Genomic DNA, 17,231 nt, shown 5'->3' with positions numbered 1-17,231 from the left:
GGCTGGAGGAGGAAGATGGGATGAGAGAGGATTAGAGCTTCATGGTCATGGCTTCAGAAATGGCTCATGCCATAATTTTTAAGACATTCATTTGAGCGATGTGGGCTTCGCTGGTAAGGTCAGCATTCATTGCCCATTCCTAATTGCCCTTGAGAAGGTGGTGGTGGAGCTGCCTTCTTGAACCACTGCAGGCCATGTGACGTAAGTACACCCACAGAGCTGTTAGGGAGGAAGTTCCAAGATTATGTTTTTAGAAAATATTTTATTGAGGCATTTATAATCTTAACATTTTAAACAAAGAGATCCAACACACACAAAACCCCCACAATAACATACCCAACCCTCCCCAAGCATAAACCCTAGCTACCCATGCATTAGATTACCTAGCCTTATTCGCCACTCCCATGCCTCCCCTTTCCCTGCCCCCTGCTGACGGTCAATTTTCCTTGAAGAAGTCGATGAACTGCTGCCACCTCCGAGTGAACCCCTGTAGTGAACCCTTTAAGGTGAATTTAATTTTCTCTAAACTAAGAAACTCTAAGAAACTCTAAACTAAGGGGCAGCACGGTAGCATAGGGGCAGCACGGTAGCATAGTGGTTAGCATCAATGCTTCACAGCTCCAGGGCCCCAGGTTCGGTTCCCGGCTGGGTCACTGCCTGTGCGGAGTCTGCACGTCCTCCCCGTGTCTGCGTGGGTTTCCTCCGGGGGCTCTGGTTTCCTCCCACAGTCCAAAGATGTGCAGGTTAGGTGGATTGGCCACGCTAAATTGCCTGTAGTGTCCTAAAAAGTAAGGTTAAGGGGGAGTTGTTGGGTTACGGGTATAGGGTGGATACGTGAGTTTGAGTAGGGTGATCATTGCTCGGCACAACATCGAGGGCCGAAGGGCCTGTTCTGTGCTGTACTGTTCTAAATTCTAAAACCCTGCCATGTCACTGCCCCAAACACCCGACTTTGGAGGCTCCGAGTCCCTCCATCCCAACCGAATCCATCTCCGGGCCACCAAGGAGGCAAAGACTAAATCAACGGCCTCTCTCCCACCCTGGGCTCCCGGATCTTCCGACACTCCAAATATTGGCAACTCTGGACTCGCAGTCACCCTCCCTTCCAGGACCTCTGCCATGACATCTGAAAATCCCTGCCAGAATCCCCTCAGCCTCGGACACGCCCAAAACATATGCACATAGTTCGCAGAACTTCCCCCACACAGCCCACACCTGTCATCTACCTCCTCAAAAAACCTACTCATCCGGGCCACAGTCATATAAGCCTGCGGACCACCTTGAATTGGATCAGGCTAAGCCTGGCACCTGATGAAGATCCATTGACTCTCCTCAGGGTCTCCTCACATAACCCGACTTCCAACTCCCCTCCCAACTCTTCCTCCCACTTCCTTGTCACCTCCCCTATTGGGACCCCTTCCCATCCCATCAGTTCCTTATATATTTCCGAGCCTCTCCCCTCCCCGACCCCTGTTTTTGACATCACCTTATCCTGTAGCCCCCATAGTGTGCCATGCAGATGGTGGACAGGCTTTGGGGAGTTAGGAGGTGAGTTACTCACCACAGGATTCCTAGCCCCTGTCCTGCTCTTGTAATCACAGTATTTATATGGCTAGTCCAGTTGCAGTTTCTGCTCAATGGTAAAGCATGCAGGCGCACCTGTCCTTTAGCAGTTCTTTCCGGCTGTCTCTTGTTTGGCGTCACCTCCTGCAAGAAACAGGAAAGTGTGTCAGTAAGTGTCCTGCGGTGTGTTTGGATTATGTGGCTGTCATGATTGAACAGCTGCCAATGTAGACGTTCGTGTGTGTGTGAAGCTTGCAATAGTGCTAGGTGTCTGATAGTGAGGTAAAGTATACGATTTAAATGGTTGAGTACTGACTGACAGTTGATGGGTCAGTGATGGGGACATAGTGAATTGAGCAATGGATGAGATGATTGGCACAGTTGAAGGCATTTGAAGATGAACTCACTCACCTTGATGACACAGGTCGGGATCATTAAACTCATTCCTGCACCCCATTCATTTCCTTGGAGCAGTATTATTGGCATGGACCTCCACCACTACTTGTTCTCAATCCCTCCTGAGCATAGGTCTGGAGTGCATCTTGCTTCCTCTAGACGTAGGGCAGATGCTTCCTCTTGTGGGGCAAGCTAAAACGAGAGGTCATAGTCTTAGGTCGCAGATTTAAAACAAAGATGAGAAGAAATTACTTCTCTCAAAGGGTCGTGAATCTGTGGAATTCATTACTCGAGAGTGCCAGGATATTGAGTAAATTTAACGAGCAGATAGACAGATTTTTAATGAGTATGGGGTTAGAACATAGAACATACAGTTCAGAAGGAGGCCATTCAGCCCATTGAGATTGCACTGACCCATTTTAAGCCCTCACTTCCACCCTATCCCCGTAACCCAATAACCCTTCCTAACCCTTTTGGTCACTAAGGGCAATTTATCATGGCCAATCCACCTAACCTGCACGTCTTTGTGGGAGGAAACCGGAGCACCCGGAGGAAACCCACACAGACACAGGGAGAACATGTAGACAGCGTACAGACAGTGACCCAGTGGGGAATCGAACCTGGGACCCTGGTGCTGTGAAACCACAGTGTTAACCACTTGTGCTGGGCTGAAGGGTTATGGAGAACAGGCAGGTAAGTGGAGTTTCGGCCGAGAGGAGATCGGCCATGATCACATTGAATGGCGGAGCAAGCTCGAGGGGCTGAAGTTCTTTTGTTTTTCCCTGTGGGGACAGCATATGTTTCCTGCAGGAGTGAGCCAATTAAACTTCCCCCATATGTAATAAGAGTAAAACCAAGGGTGAAATCCTGTAGGCCATAGCGGTCTCGGCTGCCTGCTGGAAAGTCGGTAAGGGCCCAGCACCACCTCTTTTAAGGAAGGACCACGCAGCTTGTTCCACTCAGGCACTTGGTAGGTCAGCAGCAGACCTTCCTTGTGACCAAAGATCCCAGGACGGAGGTCCCTCCTGCTGATGGCTGCCGGCCAATCAAAACTATTCAATGGCCGTGACACCGGGGAGATGGTGCCTGGTGCTGGTACGGCATCCACCTGAAGCCTGGGTCCCAGGCCGCTTGTCACAGAGGAGGGGTGTCAGCGTCAATGGCAGTGGGCAGTGGGTGACCCCTTGATGAGGCACCGAGTCCCTTTGAGTGAGGAACATTCTCGCACCCCCTACACCCCACTCTAACCCGAGCCTGGTTTACTGGTGATACTTCCTTGCTTGGCCAACCCGGGCTTAATCGAGCTGGAGGCGGGAAAGTGGCAGGGTCCTCACTTGCCATCCTCCTGCCCGTTTGAATGCCTCTCCACTTCCAAACCTGCCACTGTGGAGGGTCCAATATTGCACCCTCTACATTTAGAGAAACAGAAAATGTTGGAATTACAATCATTAATTGGGGTTCACGAAGGGTTAATCCATTTAAAAAAAGAATAACGTACATTCTTGTTTATCTCTTCCGACCTTTAGCAATAGCAGCCGACCTTGCAATAGCAGCCATGAAGAACACCGAATCCCCGGACAGGCGCCGGAATGTGGCGACTAGGGGCTTTTCACAGTAACTTCATTGAAGCCTACTCGTGACAATAAGCGATTTTCATTTTCATTTTCGAATAGCAAAATTAACGCTGGCAAGTGGTGCTTTTCAATGCAGCAGTGTCAATATACCACTCTGAGGGGTATCATGAAGTTAGCTGACTGGATGCAAGAGGTTTATTCAGAAATAGTGCATGCTGTTTTATAGGAGTATCAGATGTTTTGACTGCAATGTTACAGCCCTGCAAGAAAAGGGCACAGCAGGCAAGTAAGTCAATAAAGTTGATGGGAGTGGACAGACAGTGCAGGGTGCCCTAAGTTGGCAATGCCACTCATGATGGCTAGAATGGGCAACAGGGGTGTTACTCTAGTGCAGTAGAGGGCACCTTCCTGAAACCAGGGCCAATATGCCTTGTTGGGGAAGAAGGAGGGAGGTTCTTGCTATTGCACAATTCCTGACCTGGGAATGCTAAGTATTGACTCTGGATGCCTGGAAACGTTCCTTTCATTAACACGACAATACTTTTCTGCTTAATCCATCACACATGTAGCAACTGCATCGAGGAGAAGAATAAAGTGATTGTCTTAAACAATGGCACTGTTCCTTACCATCACTGTGGAAATGGGAATTCATAGAATGGCATCTTGCCAACAAGCCTAATTGTAGACGGGTACTAGACCTTTATGTTTCCAGTGATAAAACAACAGTTTGAGTGAAAGCACCAATAATGCAAATTACATTTGTTTTGTATCTGGATCTTTACTCATTCTTTAGTAATCAGTTGAGGCAAATGAGGCGGTTTCTGAACCTTTTTGTTTTTCCATGTGTTTGTGTCAGGATGACCTTCTTTCCTGTTACATTGCCAACCTTTTAAAGAAGTCACATGCCGAGGCATCGTCCTGGCACTGCAACAAAAAGGAAAAAAAAGCTAGTGTATTCCAAGAGGTCTTTACGCCATCGGTTTCCCAGTTGGGAGAATTGCAGGATTCTATAGGAAAGATCCAGTCAAGTTAACCACTCAAAGACATTGGGCGGGATTCTGTTGGCGGAATCGGGAAAAGCCATTGGGCGGAGAATTGTGCTTGAGGTGAAATTAGTGGCCGGCGCCAGGCGCTTGACAGAATACCATGCTCCTTTGATTTGATTTATTATTGTCACATGTATTAGTATGCAGCGAAAAGTATTGTTTTTTGCATGCTGTACAGACAATGCATACCGTACATAAGGAAGGAAAGAGAGACTGCAGAATATAATGTTACAGTTATAGCAAGGTGTAGAGGAAAGATCAACTTAATACGAGGTAGGTCCATTCAAAAGTCTGATGGCAGTAGGGAAGAAGCTGTTCTTCAGTCGGTTGGTACGTGACCTCAAACTTTGGTATCTTTTTCCTGACGGAAGGAGGTGGAAGAGAGTATGTCCGGGGTGCGTGGGGTCCTTAATTATGCTGGCTGCCTTTCTGAGGCAGCGGGAATTATTGATAGAGTCAATGGATGGGAGGCTGGTTTGCGTGATGGACAGGGCTACATTCACGACCTTTTGTAGTTTCCTGTGGTCTTGGGTAGAGCAGGATCCATACCAAGCTGTGATACAACCAAAAATAATGCTTTCTATGGTGCATCTGTAGAAGTTGGTGAGGGTCGCAGCTGACATGCCAAATATCCTCAGTCTTCTGAGAAAGTAGAGTCGTTGGTGAGCTTACTAACTGTAGTGTCGACATGGGGGGACAAGAACAGGCTGTTGGTGATCTGTACACCTAAAAACTTGAAGCTCTCGACCCTTTCTACTTCGTTCACATTGATGTAGACAGGGGCATGTTCTCCACTACGCTTCCTGAAGTCGATGATAATCTCCTTTGTTTTGTTGACATTGAGGAGGGAGAGATTGTTGTCGTCGCATCAGTTCACCAGATTCTCTATCTCATTCATGTACTCTGTCTCGTCATTGTTTGAAATATGACCCACTACTGTGGTGTCATCAGCAAATTTGAAAATCGAGTTGGAGGGGAATTTGGCCACACTGTCATAGGTGTATAAGGAGTATAGTAGGGGGCTGAGGACACAGTCTTGTGGGGCACCGGTGTTGAGGATGATCGTGGAGGAGGTGTTGTTGTCTATCTTTGCTGATTGTGGTCTGTGGGTTAGAAAGTTCAGGATCCAGTCGCAGAGGGAGGAGCCGAGGCCAAGGCCATGGAGTTTGGAGATGAGTTTCGCAGGAATGATGGTGTTGAAGGCTGAGCTGTAGTCGATAAATAGGAGTCTGACAGAGGTGTCTTTGTTATCTAGGTGTTCCAGGGTTGAGTGCAGGGCCATGGAGATGGTGTCTGCTGTGGACCTGTTGCAGTGGTAGGCGAACTATAGTAGATCAAGGCAATCTGGGAGGCTGGAGTTGATTCGTGCCATGACTAACCTTTCAAAGCACTTCATGATGATGGATGTCAGAGCCACTGGACGATAGTCATTAAGGCACGCTGCTTGACTTTTGTTTGGTACCAGGATGATTGTCGTCTTCTTGAAGCAGATAGGGACCTCAGATTGTTGTAAAGAGAGGTTGAAGATGTCTGTGAATACCCCCGCCAGCTGATCCGTGCAAGACCTGAGTGCTTGTCCGAGTATCCCATCCGGGCCTCCAGTGCCTCGACAGCGGCGTCAATGCCTTGTACTCCACACATACAGTAAATGCCGTTGGAATGTCATTATTGGGCCTGACCCGGTATTCTCCGGGGCCTCCGCGATGCTCCAACTCCGCCAGAAGGAATCACCGACAGCGAGAAACAGGCACCATGGCTGCTGAGGGGGAGAGAGGAGATAGGACATGCAGAGGCACGACCGTGGGCTGCCGGTCCTGACACTGACAGGGCTGGCTGGGGCTGGGGGTGGGAGGTACTGCCAGGTCCATGGGGTGGGGAGCAGAGGGTGACCAGGGGATGGCCCGTGGGGTCAGAGTGACCCCGTGAGACCTGGGCATCCAGGCATGAACCGCCATCTTGCTGCCACCCCACTGACCGCCCTCCGTGGCCAGTGGTTGCGCATAGTGACACTGGCCGTATGGGTGTCACCATACCACCACCCCCACACTCCTCCACCCACCCTACCACCCCCGCACTCCAATCTCCTCGCCCTTAACTCCACCAATGCCCCTAACCCCCCCCCCCCCCACCCGCTGGCAGGGCATCACACGGCCCACCGAAGGGCAACGCACACAGTAGCCTCTACAGGAGAGTGATGGACGGGGGCCACGGAGTTTACCGCTGGCATGGGTAAGGCCAGCCACCAGTACCCCTGTCAGCAGGGATGGACGCCAGGGCCAGAGGTCCCCACGGTGACCACAGGGCCAGGGGGTGCAGAGGGGAGAGTGCCAGGGGGTCGGCTGGGTGTGCGCGTGGGGATTGCGGGGGGGGGGGGGGGGGGGGGGGGGGGGAAGGGGACATGCAGTGTAGACCAGGGCCACCGTGTAGCCCGGTGGAGCTGGTTGGGTACGGGGGTATGCACCATGCTAACATGTCTGCCTTTTACCCCCTGCAGACAATGGCTATCGGAATCCAACCAGGTATGGTGGCCTTCATACTGGTCACCGCATCCCTGGGGGATGGACTCAGGCTGTACGAGCAGGAGCTGCTCGAGGAGGACCCTGTAGAAGTGAAGCTTGCCCGAGAGGAACAGGAGCCAGCCGGTGAGGACAGAGAGCCAGCCACCCAACAGGCTGAGGAGGGGGTGGGAAGGAGGCGCCACATGAAGCCTTGTGTATACTGGCAGCACCTGTCATCCGAGTACCTGCCAGACCGGGCATATCGTTGGAGACTCTGGCTGAGCGGGGGGACAGTGCAACATATCTGCCGGATCATGGTGCACCTGGCACTGCGGGGGTTTGTGGGAAGACACCGGTTGCTGATGGACGGTCTTGGTCGCCCTGAACCCTTACACCACAGGGTCCTTCCAGGCCCTGTTGGTCGTTCTGGGTGAGTGTGCTTAACACTCAACTTAGCTCTGTTTCTTTTCTAAGCTCTGGAGTCGCCAGGTGTCGTTAAGACACCGCCACAAGCTTCAAGGTGAAGTTCAAAGCAATAAAACCATACACCAATTAGTAAGTCCAAACAACTGAGTTTATTATAATACAATTATAATAACTACCCATGCACACGCTAAAAGGATTAAACTTACTCCTACCGCTAAGTAACTAATACTTATCTCGAAGGAACTGCTGGGTCAGGGAACAAGGCCTCTTGCTCTGCTCTGGTCTGCAGACTTCAGGTTGGTATCAATTAAAAAGGGGTCAGGAGTGCCTATCTCTGGTAGCGGTCGTTGGGAGGCACTGACTTGTTGGTGGCTACTGTCCGAAGGCTGGATCAGGAGACAGGAGACTGAACCATGTGTGGGACCTGTCTTATAGGTCCCAGGGGATCCGCGCCCCTTTGGGCGGACTCCCTTACCTGCTTGGAATCGATTGGGTCTCTTCCCAATCGATATGTTTGAACCCCCCCAATCATGGGGCAGTTCCTCGGTCACTGGGGCGGTTCTTGGGACTTATTGTTTTGGGCTTCTCTGGCGCCGAAGGGTCTGGCCTTCCATTGAATGTATCGATCTGTGTTTAACTTGTTTCCATTGTATCTGGGTATCGCCTCATTAGTATGTTAACTGGTTTCTTTTCACAGTGCTGTCTGGTTTCTGCAACAGGCAAAACTTGTTTCTGCAGTCGTCCCAATATACAATCGCTTTGCAAGCTGCTTTACAACATGTCCATTTTCCCTGCATTCCTTGCAATCTTCCATTTTGTGTTGGGCAGTGGCCACCCCAGGTGGCTACAGCCCCGAGTGCAGGCCTCAGTGCACAGGTTCATCCGCCCATTTAAACAAAAAAAACCTATGGAATCATTCAGCTGGCTGTGGAGGAATCGGAAGTTTCTATAGAAGGATGACTTTGACTTTGATGGGTTTGAATGGCTTCCTGCAATGATACTTTGCTCTCTGATCTTTGCCATCCCTCAATCCACAGCATTGAGACATTTAGCATGTGCAGGACTTGATATGAAATTAGTCTCCAGCCCTACCTTCACCTCATTCCAGCAGAGATTTGACGGGCAATTCGCGAACTGTCTCCCAGCTGTGCGGTGCTGGGGGGCGGGGGGGGGGGGGGGGGGGGGGGGGCGCCATTGAGAAGGTGATCTAGACCTCCACCACAGTGGCTGAAATGCTGTCCGAATGGTTGTATTTGGTTGTCAAACGCGGGGATAACATTAAGGATAACATTAAGGATAACATAAGGGCAGCAGGGTAGCATGGTGGTTAGCATAAATGCTTCACAGCTCCAGGGTCCCGGGTTCGATTCCCGGCTGGGTCACTGTCTGTGCGGAGTCTGCACGTCCTCCCCGTGTGTGCGTGGGTTTCCTCCGGGTGCTCCGGTTTCCTCCCACAGTCCAAAGATGTGCGGGTTAGGTGGATTGGCCATGCTAAATTGCCCGTAGTGTCCTAATAAAAGTGGGGGGGGGGGGGGGGGTTACGGGTATAGGGTGGATACGTGGGTTTGAGTAGGGTGATCATGGCTCGGCACAACATTGAGGGCCGAAGGGCCTGTTCTGTGCTGTACTGTTCTATGTTCTATGTTCTAAATCAGTTCATCAGGAGTAAGATTTTCATCTCAACTCCCCCTACCCACATTGCCCCGCCCCCCACTTCCGCCTTTGAGCTCCTCCCACTCCTACCCCAGAGGCCTCCCATATCCCGACCATCCCCGTCCAGGGCCTCCCCCGCTACCCAACTCCACCTCCCCGCCCCCACCCAACCGTCCCCACAAACTCCCCCCCCACCCCAACTTGGCCTATGCCCCCCCCCCACCTCTACCCCCGGCCCCCTCTCCACTACAACGTTTCTCAACTCACGGTTTTTAAACTCACTGCTTCACAGTACACACACGCCTGCTTTTCATGATCCGCCATTTTGCATCCAGCTGAATATAAATTCTCCGATACAAAGTTGTCCTAATTAGTTTTCCATGACACCGAGCCCCTGACATGCTTGGTAGGCACTAGCTCTTTTCGTTCTGTATTCTTACAGTGCACAAAATTCCAATTAATAAAACCGACTGTTCTCGGCAATTTTAGCAGCCGTTCGCGATCCGCCATTTTGTCAAGCACACTTTTAGACCAGCATTCTGCGGTTCAGTGTTTTTGCTTCCTGCAACCTCCTGTCATCAAATCCTTTTAAACACACCTGTCCCTAAACACATTCCCCTCAATTCAATTTTAAAACTTAAAATTAATTAAAAAAAAGACATTCAACGCTCCAAAATTACTGCATTTCATCAGAACATGGGGCAGCATTCTCCTGCACTTGACGGCATGGCCCGACGCCAGTGCCACGAGCGGCGTGAACCACTCTGGCATTGAGACGCCCGGAAGTTGCCGAATCCTCCGCACTTCCGGGGGCTAGGCAGTCGCTGGAAGGGTTGGCGCCGCGCCAACTGGTGCTGAAGGGCCGACGCGTGCCGGCGCAAGTTGGCGCATGCGCAGGACTGCTGGCATGTTCTGGCGCATGTGCAGAACTGCCAGCGTGTTTCCTGCGCAAGCACAGGGGGTTTCTTCTCTGCACCGGCCATGGGAGAGCCTTATAGAGGCCGGCGCGGAGGGAAAGAGTGCCCCCACGGCACAGGCCCGCCCGCAGATCGGTGGGGCCCGATCGCGGGCCAGGCCACCGTGGCCCCCACCCCCCCCCCCCCCCCTTGTAGCTGGATCCCCTCCGAGGACCCCACTAGCCGCCCTCCAAGCCAGGTCCCACCGGGATGGACCATGGGCGGGATTCTCCGACCCCCTGCCGGGATGAACCATGGGCGGGATTCTCTGACACCCCCCGCTGTCAACCTGCGCTATGGCCGGCGTGGAGAAGAGCCCCCTGCGCATGCGCCGGGATGACGCCACCACACTGGCGCTCCCGCACATGCGCCAACTCGCGCAGGCCAGCGGAGGCCCTTTGGCGCCGGTTGGCGTGGCGCTAAGTCCTTCCGCGTTTTCCGGACGGCCCGACGCCGGAGTGGTTCACGCCACTCCACGGCGACGGTACGGCCCGTCCTGCCGGATAGATGAGAATCCCGCCCTAAGTTTATTTCATGCCGGCGGGACTGGCCGAAAACGGGTGGCAGCTCGGCCCATTGGGGCCCGGAGAATTGCCGGGGGTGGGGGGGGGGGCACTGCAAACGGCCCCCGACCGGCGCGGCGAATCCCCGTCCCCACCCGAAAACCGGCGCTGGAGAATTCGGCAGCCGGCGTCAGAGTGGCGGGGCGGGATTCGGGGCAGGGGGGGTCGGAGAATCCCGCCCATAGATTTCCTAATTCAGCATTACCAACCAACCGTGTATATTTTTACTAATCTATGATCCACTATATCACAAGAAACCAAATTAACCTATCTATTTCGTTTTTATTTAAATTACTAATTAAAAAAAAACAAAAGGTTTTTATTTGAAAGTATGTACATATCTGTAGAACGAATATATGTGTGTGTATTTTTTTATATATACATATATTTTAGGGATGGAGAGCTTGGTATCAGTGAGATGTGTGATTGGGGGGAGGATTCTCTTTGATTAATACTTTTAGTCAAATATATAAATCAACAATAATTTAAATGGTTTACATTTAAATTTCAAATGGTAACCAAAAGAGATCAAAAAATATATGACAATTAATATTCACTATTTTAAATTTGACTTCAATGTTCCTGAATCCGCAAGTCCTAATTTAAATATGTTAATTCTTTCAGGACCGTTTCTCTACACCTGCTTAGTCAGAAGATTCCAGATACAATCTGCAGCCATCAATCAGCTTGGCGATATTCTCCACATTCTAAGGTTAATTTTTGAGAAAAGGTCTGCTATTTTTTACTGTGCTGAGATGAAACCATTTCCATAGTTAAACAGCTTTTTCATAGTTATAAGATTTCTTTTTTTTTAATAAACAATTTTATTGAGGTAGTTTTTGGCTTTGTAAACAGTTACAGGCATCAACAGAAAGAAAGCAAAAAAGGCAAAAATGTGCAAACATCCACGTACATTCAATACTTCAATCGTAACATACTGCACAAGCCCGCTCCTCTCCCACCGGTACTACCCGCCATTTTATCCCTCCTACTCTACTCTCCCCCACCCCCTGCTGACGCTCACTCTCCCGCAAAGAAGTCAATAAATGGTTGCCACCTCCGGGCGAACCCCTGTACAGATTCCCTCAAGGCGAACTTAATTTTTTCCATACCCAGGAAACTCAGCATGTCCGCAAGCCAGAACTCAGTCTTCGGGGGCTTTGAGTCCCTCCACGCCAATAGTATTCGTCGCCGGGCTATCAGGGAAGCAAAGGCCAAAACATCGGCCTCTTTCTCCCCCTGGACTCCCGGGTCTTCCGAAAACCCAAAAATTGCCACCCCTGGACCCATCGCCACCCTTGTTTTTAGCACCCGGGACATGACGCCCGCAAATCCCTCCCAGTACCCCCTAAGCTTAGGGCATGCCCAAAACATGTGAACATGGTTCGCTGGTCCTCCTGCACACCTAGCGCATTTGTCTTCTATCCCAAAGAATTTGCTCATCCGAGCCACCGACATGTGGGCCCGGTGAACGACCTTAAATTGAATCAGCCTGAGCCTGGCACATGTCGCGGTCGAATTTACCCTACTCAGGGCCTCTGCCCACAGCCCGTCCTCCATTTCCCCACCTAGCTCCTCCTCCCATTTAAGTTTCAGTTCCTCCGTCTGGGACCCTTCCTCCCTCATTAGCACCTTATAAATATCAGAGACTCTACCCTCCCCTTCTTCCCCCTAGAGACTATTCTGTCTTGGATCCCCATTAGCGGGAGGCGTGGGAAAGGTGGGACCTGTCTACGGACAAAGTCCCGCAACTGTAGGTACCTAAAATCATTTCCCCTTACCAGACCAAATTTCTCCTCCAAGCTCCTCAAACTCGCAAAGCTCCCTTCCAGGAACATATCGCCCACCCTTCCCACCCCTGCCCGCCGCCATGCTCGAAACCCCCCATCCATACTCAGTTATAAGATTTCTTCAATAAATTTTAATTTTTTAATAAGGATTTTTAATTTGGAAATTTGTGCTACACACTTGTTGGGAGGAAGGCTCTTGGTGGACGAAAAACAGTCCCCTGACGAGCAGCAGGTACTGCGAAACATGTAGGGACAAATGCCTAGGAAAAGGTTTTTGTAGCCCACATAAAGACCTTGGGCTGTATTCCCCGCAGCCCCGCGCTGAAATTGCGTCCGGCATGGGGGAGGAAAATCCACTTCCACGCCGAAATCGGGCCCGACGCCGAGTACGCCACGCGGCTGGGGGCCCATCGACAGAGGCCTACCCAGCGATCCTCCGCTCCTGACCGGCCAAGTTCCGATGGCGTGGAACTAATCCCCTATTGTCGGTCGGGATGCTGGTGTGGCAGCTGTGGACTTAGTCTGCGGCGTCCTGGTGGGGGGCAGGGGGATCAAACACCAGGGGGGGGTGGGTCTAATTTTTCTGTCTGCCTCCGTGGCCCGAGTCCGCCATGGAGCTGGAGTCCGCTGGAGGCCGCCGCTGTGCGCATGCGCGGACTCCAAAATGGAAGTGCGGGGGCCCGTATCTGCAGCTAAAGCTGCGAGAATCACTCCGGGTCCCTGTTAGCCCCCTGCAGGGCATTGAATTAGGTCAACTTTTTTACAGGAATCTCTGGAGTAAAACTCCAGCGTTTTTACGCCGGCATGGGGACATAGTCCCCTTCTCGGAGAATCCAGCCCCTATACTGTCTACTTTAGTGCAGGCAGCACACTTGTAAATTCAGATTCTTTGACAAAAACAAAACATAAAACATCTTCAAAAATCGATTCCTAACGCTAGGCAGTCGAGTGCGAGACTATGATCCGATTCGAAATTTCAACAGGACCACTTTTCAGGTCTGTCCTAAATTTAAAAAAAACGTCCTATTCGATTATCCTGTGCGCGATTCTCCGCTGCCCACGACGGGTCGGAGAATAGCGGGAGGGCGTCCCCGACATTTTTCCCGCCCTCTCGCTATTCTCCCCCCTCCCCACGGCCGCCCCACGACACGAATCGCTGCTCGCCATTTTTTACGGCGAACAGCGATTCTCCCCAGGCCGATGGGCCGAGTTCCCAGGCCTTTACGACTGTTTTTATGGCAGCAAACACACCTGCTTGCTGCTGTAGTAAAAACGGCCGCAACATGCCCGTTCTGGGCATCCAGGGCCCCGATTGGCACGGCTGTACCACGGCTGTGCCAAGGGGGGCATGTGCGCGCGATCGGTGCCCACCGATCCCGGGCAGTGCGTCCGTAACGGACGCACTCTTTCTCCCTCCGCCGCCCCGTAGGATCAGTCCGCGGGGCGGCCGAGGGAGATGACGGCCCCACGCATGCGCGGCTGACGTCATCGTGCGTGACGGTCGCTAAGTCCACTATGCCATGCTTCACGGGGCCCCGCTCCTAGCCCCGCCTGGGGGGGGAGAATCGGGTCCCGGGAGGGGGCGCGGAGGCTGCCGTGAAACACGGCCAGTTTCACGGCAGCCTTTACGATTCGCCGCATTTGCGGAGAATCGCGCCCCTTATTTTAATTCATTTGATTTTAGGAGTTCCTTTGCAGTCTCATGTCTTGTTAATTGATCCCGGGCTCTCTACCTTTTGTCTGATTAAATAGTTTAAAATTTTAATATTAACTGAGTTAATTTTTTGTCAAAAAATCTTTTTCTCTTTTATTTATTAAATTTGCGATTTTTATGTTGTATTCTTTCTTTCTTCATATAATGTTTTGAAAATAAAACATTTCGCATATAAAGCTTTTAGACGTATAGAAGAATTTAACTTTTTCTGTTTTCTCCCAAGGACGAACATCACAATTAGTCCACTTTCTCCCCGAAAAGACATTTTCTCCTCAACAGTCAAAATTATCTTTAAACTGATGCAAGCCATGCAGCACCTGACAATTCTCGAAGTGGATACTCCCAAAAATATTGAAACATTATCAAAGATATTAATTGATTCGATTTGACCCATAGGGGTGACCACTGAAACAACTACAAAATTAACAATTAATGCAAACAATCAATGCATAACCTTCCCAATTCAGCCAATGAAATTCCCCAAGCCTATTCTAACCTTCCTGTTCATATTTCTTCTACTGTACCAACATGTCTTCCACAACTGGACAGCTGAGAACACTACATACACAAAAGAACACACGGGAAAACAAAGACTACCTTATTGATGCGACCATCAATTCACTCCAGACAAGAGTAGAAGTAAACCGTGGCTTTAATCAACTTAGAACAGTGCCTGCCTGCGACTGATCCAATACTGAGAACCGCCTACAGGTCGACTGCTCTTTATACCTCCCTTCAAGGGGAGGAGCCATGGGCAGAGCCCATATGTGCCCCAACATGTTCCCCTATGGATAATGCCGTACAATGGCCCATAGGAGAAGCCCACAAGGGCAAGAGCAGAGCACAGATACAAATACACTGGTGGATTATTGTCATAATACATTCACCACACTTATTAACCCCCATAAAAAATTCATCACACCAACAGCCCACAAAAGTAATGATTGCTTTTTGGAACCTTTTGAAAATTAAATGTTGCCCTGATCCAAATATTCAAATCGACTGTTTTCCTGGAGCAAAATGTTGTCATATCACCACTATTTTAAATAATTACAACCCTATTCGGAGGCACAAAAAGTAATATTTTCAATTGGAATTAATAACCAAACACAAAAACCTTCCACCACGATTAAACATCGAAATTTTATTAAATACAGAAAAACGCAATTCCCTAAAGCCAAAATCTTTATCACTGAACTCAATTACAAAAAGAGTCTCCCACAAGAACAGAAGAATCATGGCCTTAAATCAGAATATTAACCAACAAATTTTCATCCCAGCAATACCAAACAAATTTGTCCGAGTACAATTAGACAACATTCATTGAACAAATGAGACAGCCACTGCTATTCTAAATAATTGGCTGACTCAGTTAAACTGTAGCAAAAAAAACTAGAAAAAGAGCATTTAAACTCGACAGTACAATAGTTAACTTATCAAACACATTCAAACTCACCACCATACAAGAAAAGATTTTAAATAAAAGTTTAACATTTGTCCCAGTATTAAAGCCAGACAATACACCGATCCAAATAGATCTTGAAACATTTTATGGAAGAATCAAAATCCTGGGCTACTTTGAATACTCAACATCAGATGATAAACAGCCATTCATAGCCCACTCGAATTGCAACCCACTGGAACAGAAAATAGACCAGAATACAAAATCTGATCCAAAAAATCGACATTATTAAGATCAAACAAGTAAGGGATAAACAAAATCTAACCAGAACAGAGAGACAAGCAATCACGCAGCTAAAATCAAACTCACATATCATTATACAACCATCAGACAAAGGAAATAATATTGTTATTGTGGATCGGCAACAATACCTTATTGAAGCTTATCGACAACTCAATAATGCTGAATACTAGGTTGAATTAACAGCACCATATACCACCAAACATACGAACAATCACAGACCTGTAGTACAATTAGACAATTCACACTACATTACTGTGAAACAAATGGACTATTTTAAACAATTTTTAACATTTACCACAAATTTTACCTCCTCACAAATATACATAAGAATCCCAAAATATGGGGCAGGATTCTCCCCTACCCGGTAGGGCGGGGGGTCCTGGCACCGAGGAGTGGCGTGAACAAACTCCGGCGTCGGGCAGCCCCAAAGAAGCGGAATCCTCTGCACCTTCATGGGCTAGGCCGGCCCCGGGATGGCTTGTGCCGTGCCGGCCGGCAGGGAAGGGGCTTGACGTCACGCCAACCGGCGCCAAAGGGCCTCCGACAGCCGGTGCGTGTGCTGGCGTCATCCCAGCGCACGCGCAGAGGGGATCTTCTCCGCGTCGGCCATCGCAGAGGACCACAGCAGCTGACGCGGAGGAATAGAGTGCCCCCACGGCACAGGCCCGCCCGCGGCTTAGTGAGCCCTGATTGCGGACCAGGCCACCGTGGGGCCACCGGCCGGGGCCAGATCACCCCGTGCCCCCCCGAGAACCCTGAAGGCCGCCCGCGCCGCCTGGTCCCGCCGGTAAGTACATACTCTAATTTACGCCGACGGGACCGGCTGAAAACGGGCGTATTTCTAAACCTCTTAGCCCCAAAACACCCAAGTTACATTAAAGACACATATAATTTCATTGAAATTATTAAATCCCTAACTATTAGTTCAAATACAATACTATTTACCATGGATGTCGACAGTCTTTTAACCAACATTGAGACTGATAGGGGAATTGAAGCGGTGGAAAATATTGCGTGGAATTCTCCCCCCCCCCCCCCACACCGGGTGGGCGAATCGCCGGGGCACGCGCACGCGATTCTCCCACCCCCCCTCCAAATCAGTGCGGCAAGAATCACGGCCGGCCACTCGGAGAATCCCGGACGGGCCGAGCGGCCGCCCCAACACGACAGGTTCCCACCGGCGCCGTCCACACCTGGTCGCTGCCGGGAGGGTCCTCCAATGGGGTCTGGCCCGCGATCGGGACCCACCGATCGGCGGGCCAACCTCTCTAAAGGAGGACCTCCTTTCCTCCGCCGCCCCGCAAGATCCATCCGCAATCTTCCTGCGGGGCGGCCTCGGGGAGGACG

At 50.4% G+C, this 17,231-nt stretch overlaps 1 protein-coding gene across 1 annotated transcript in view; it reads left to right on the top strand.

The window, feature by feature from the left end:
* LOC119965660 overlaps positions 1-17,231 on the top strand; it is a 52,879-nt gene that overhangs the window by 11,702 nt on the left and 23,946 nt on the right. Inside the window, exons 2-3 of the mRNA XM_038796426.1 lie at positions 7,074-7,221; positions 11,300-11,387. Coding sequence (XP_038652354.1) covers positions 7,077-7,221; positions 11,300-11,387 — 233 coding nt within the window. The 5' untranslated portion in view covers positions 7,074-7,076. The remainder of the gene's footprint in view (positions 1-7,073; positions 7,222-11,299; positions 11,388-17,231) is intronic.

The sequence above is a fragment of the Scyliorhinus canicula genome, chromosome 5 (genome assembly GCF_902713615.1).
Source record: "Scyliorhinus canicula chromosome 5, sScyCan1.1, whole genome shotgun sequence".
Lineage (NCBI taxonomy): Eukaryota > Metazoa > Chordata > Chondrichthyes > Carcharhiniformes > Scyliorhinidae > Scyliorhinus > Scyliorhinus canicula.
This window is presented reverse-complemented; position numbering and strand designations above follow the sequence as displayed.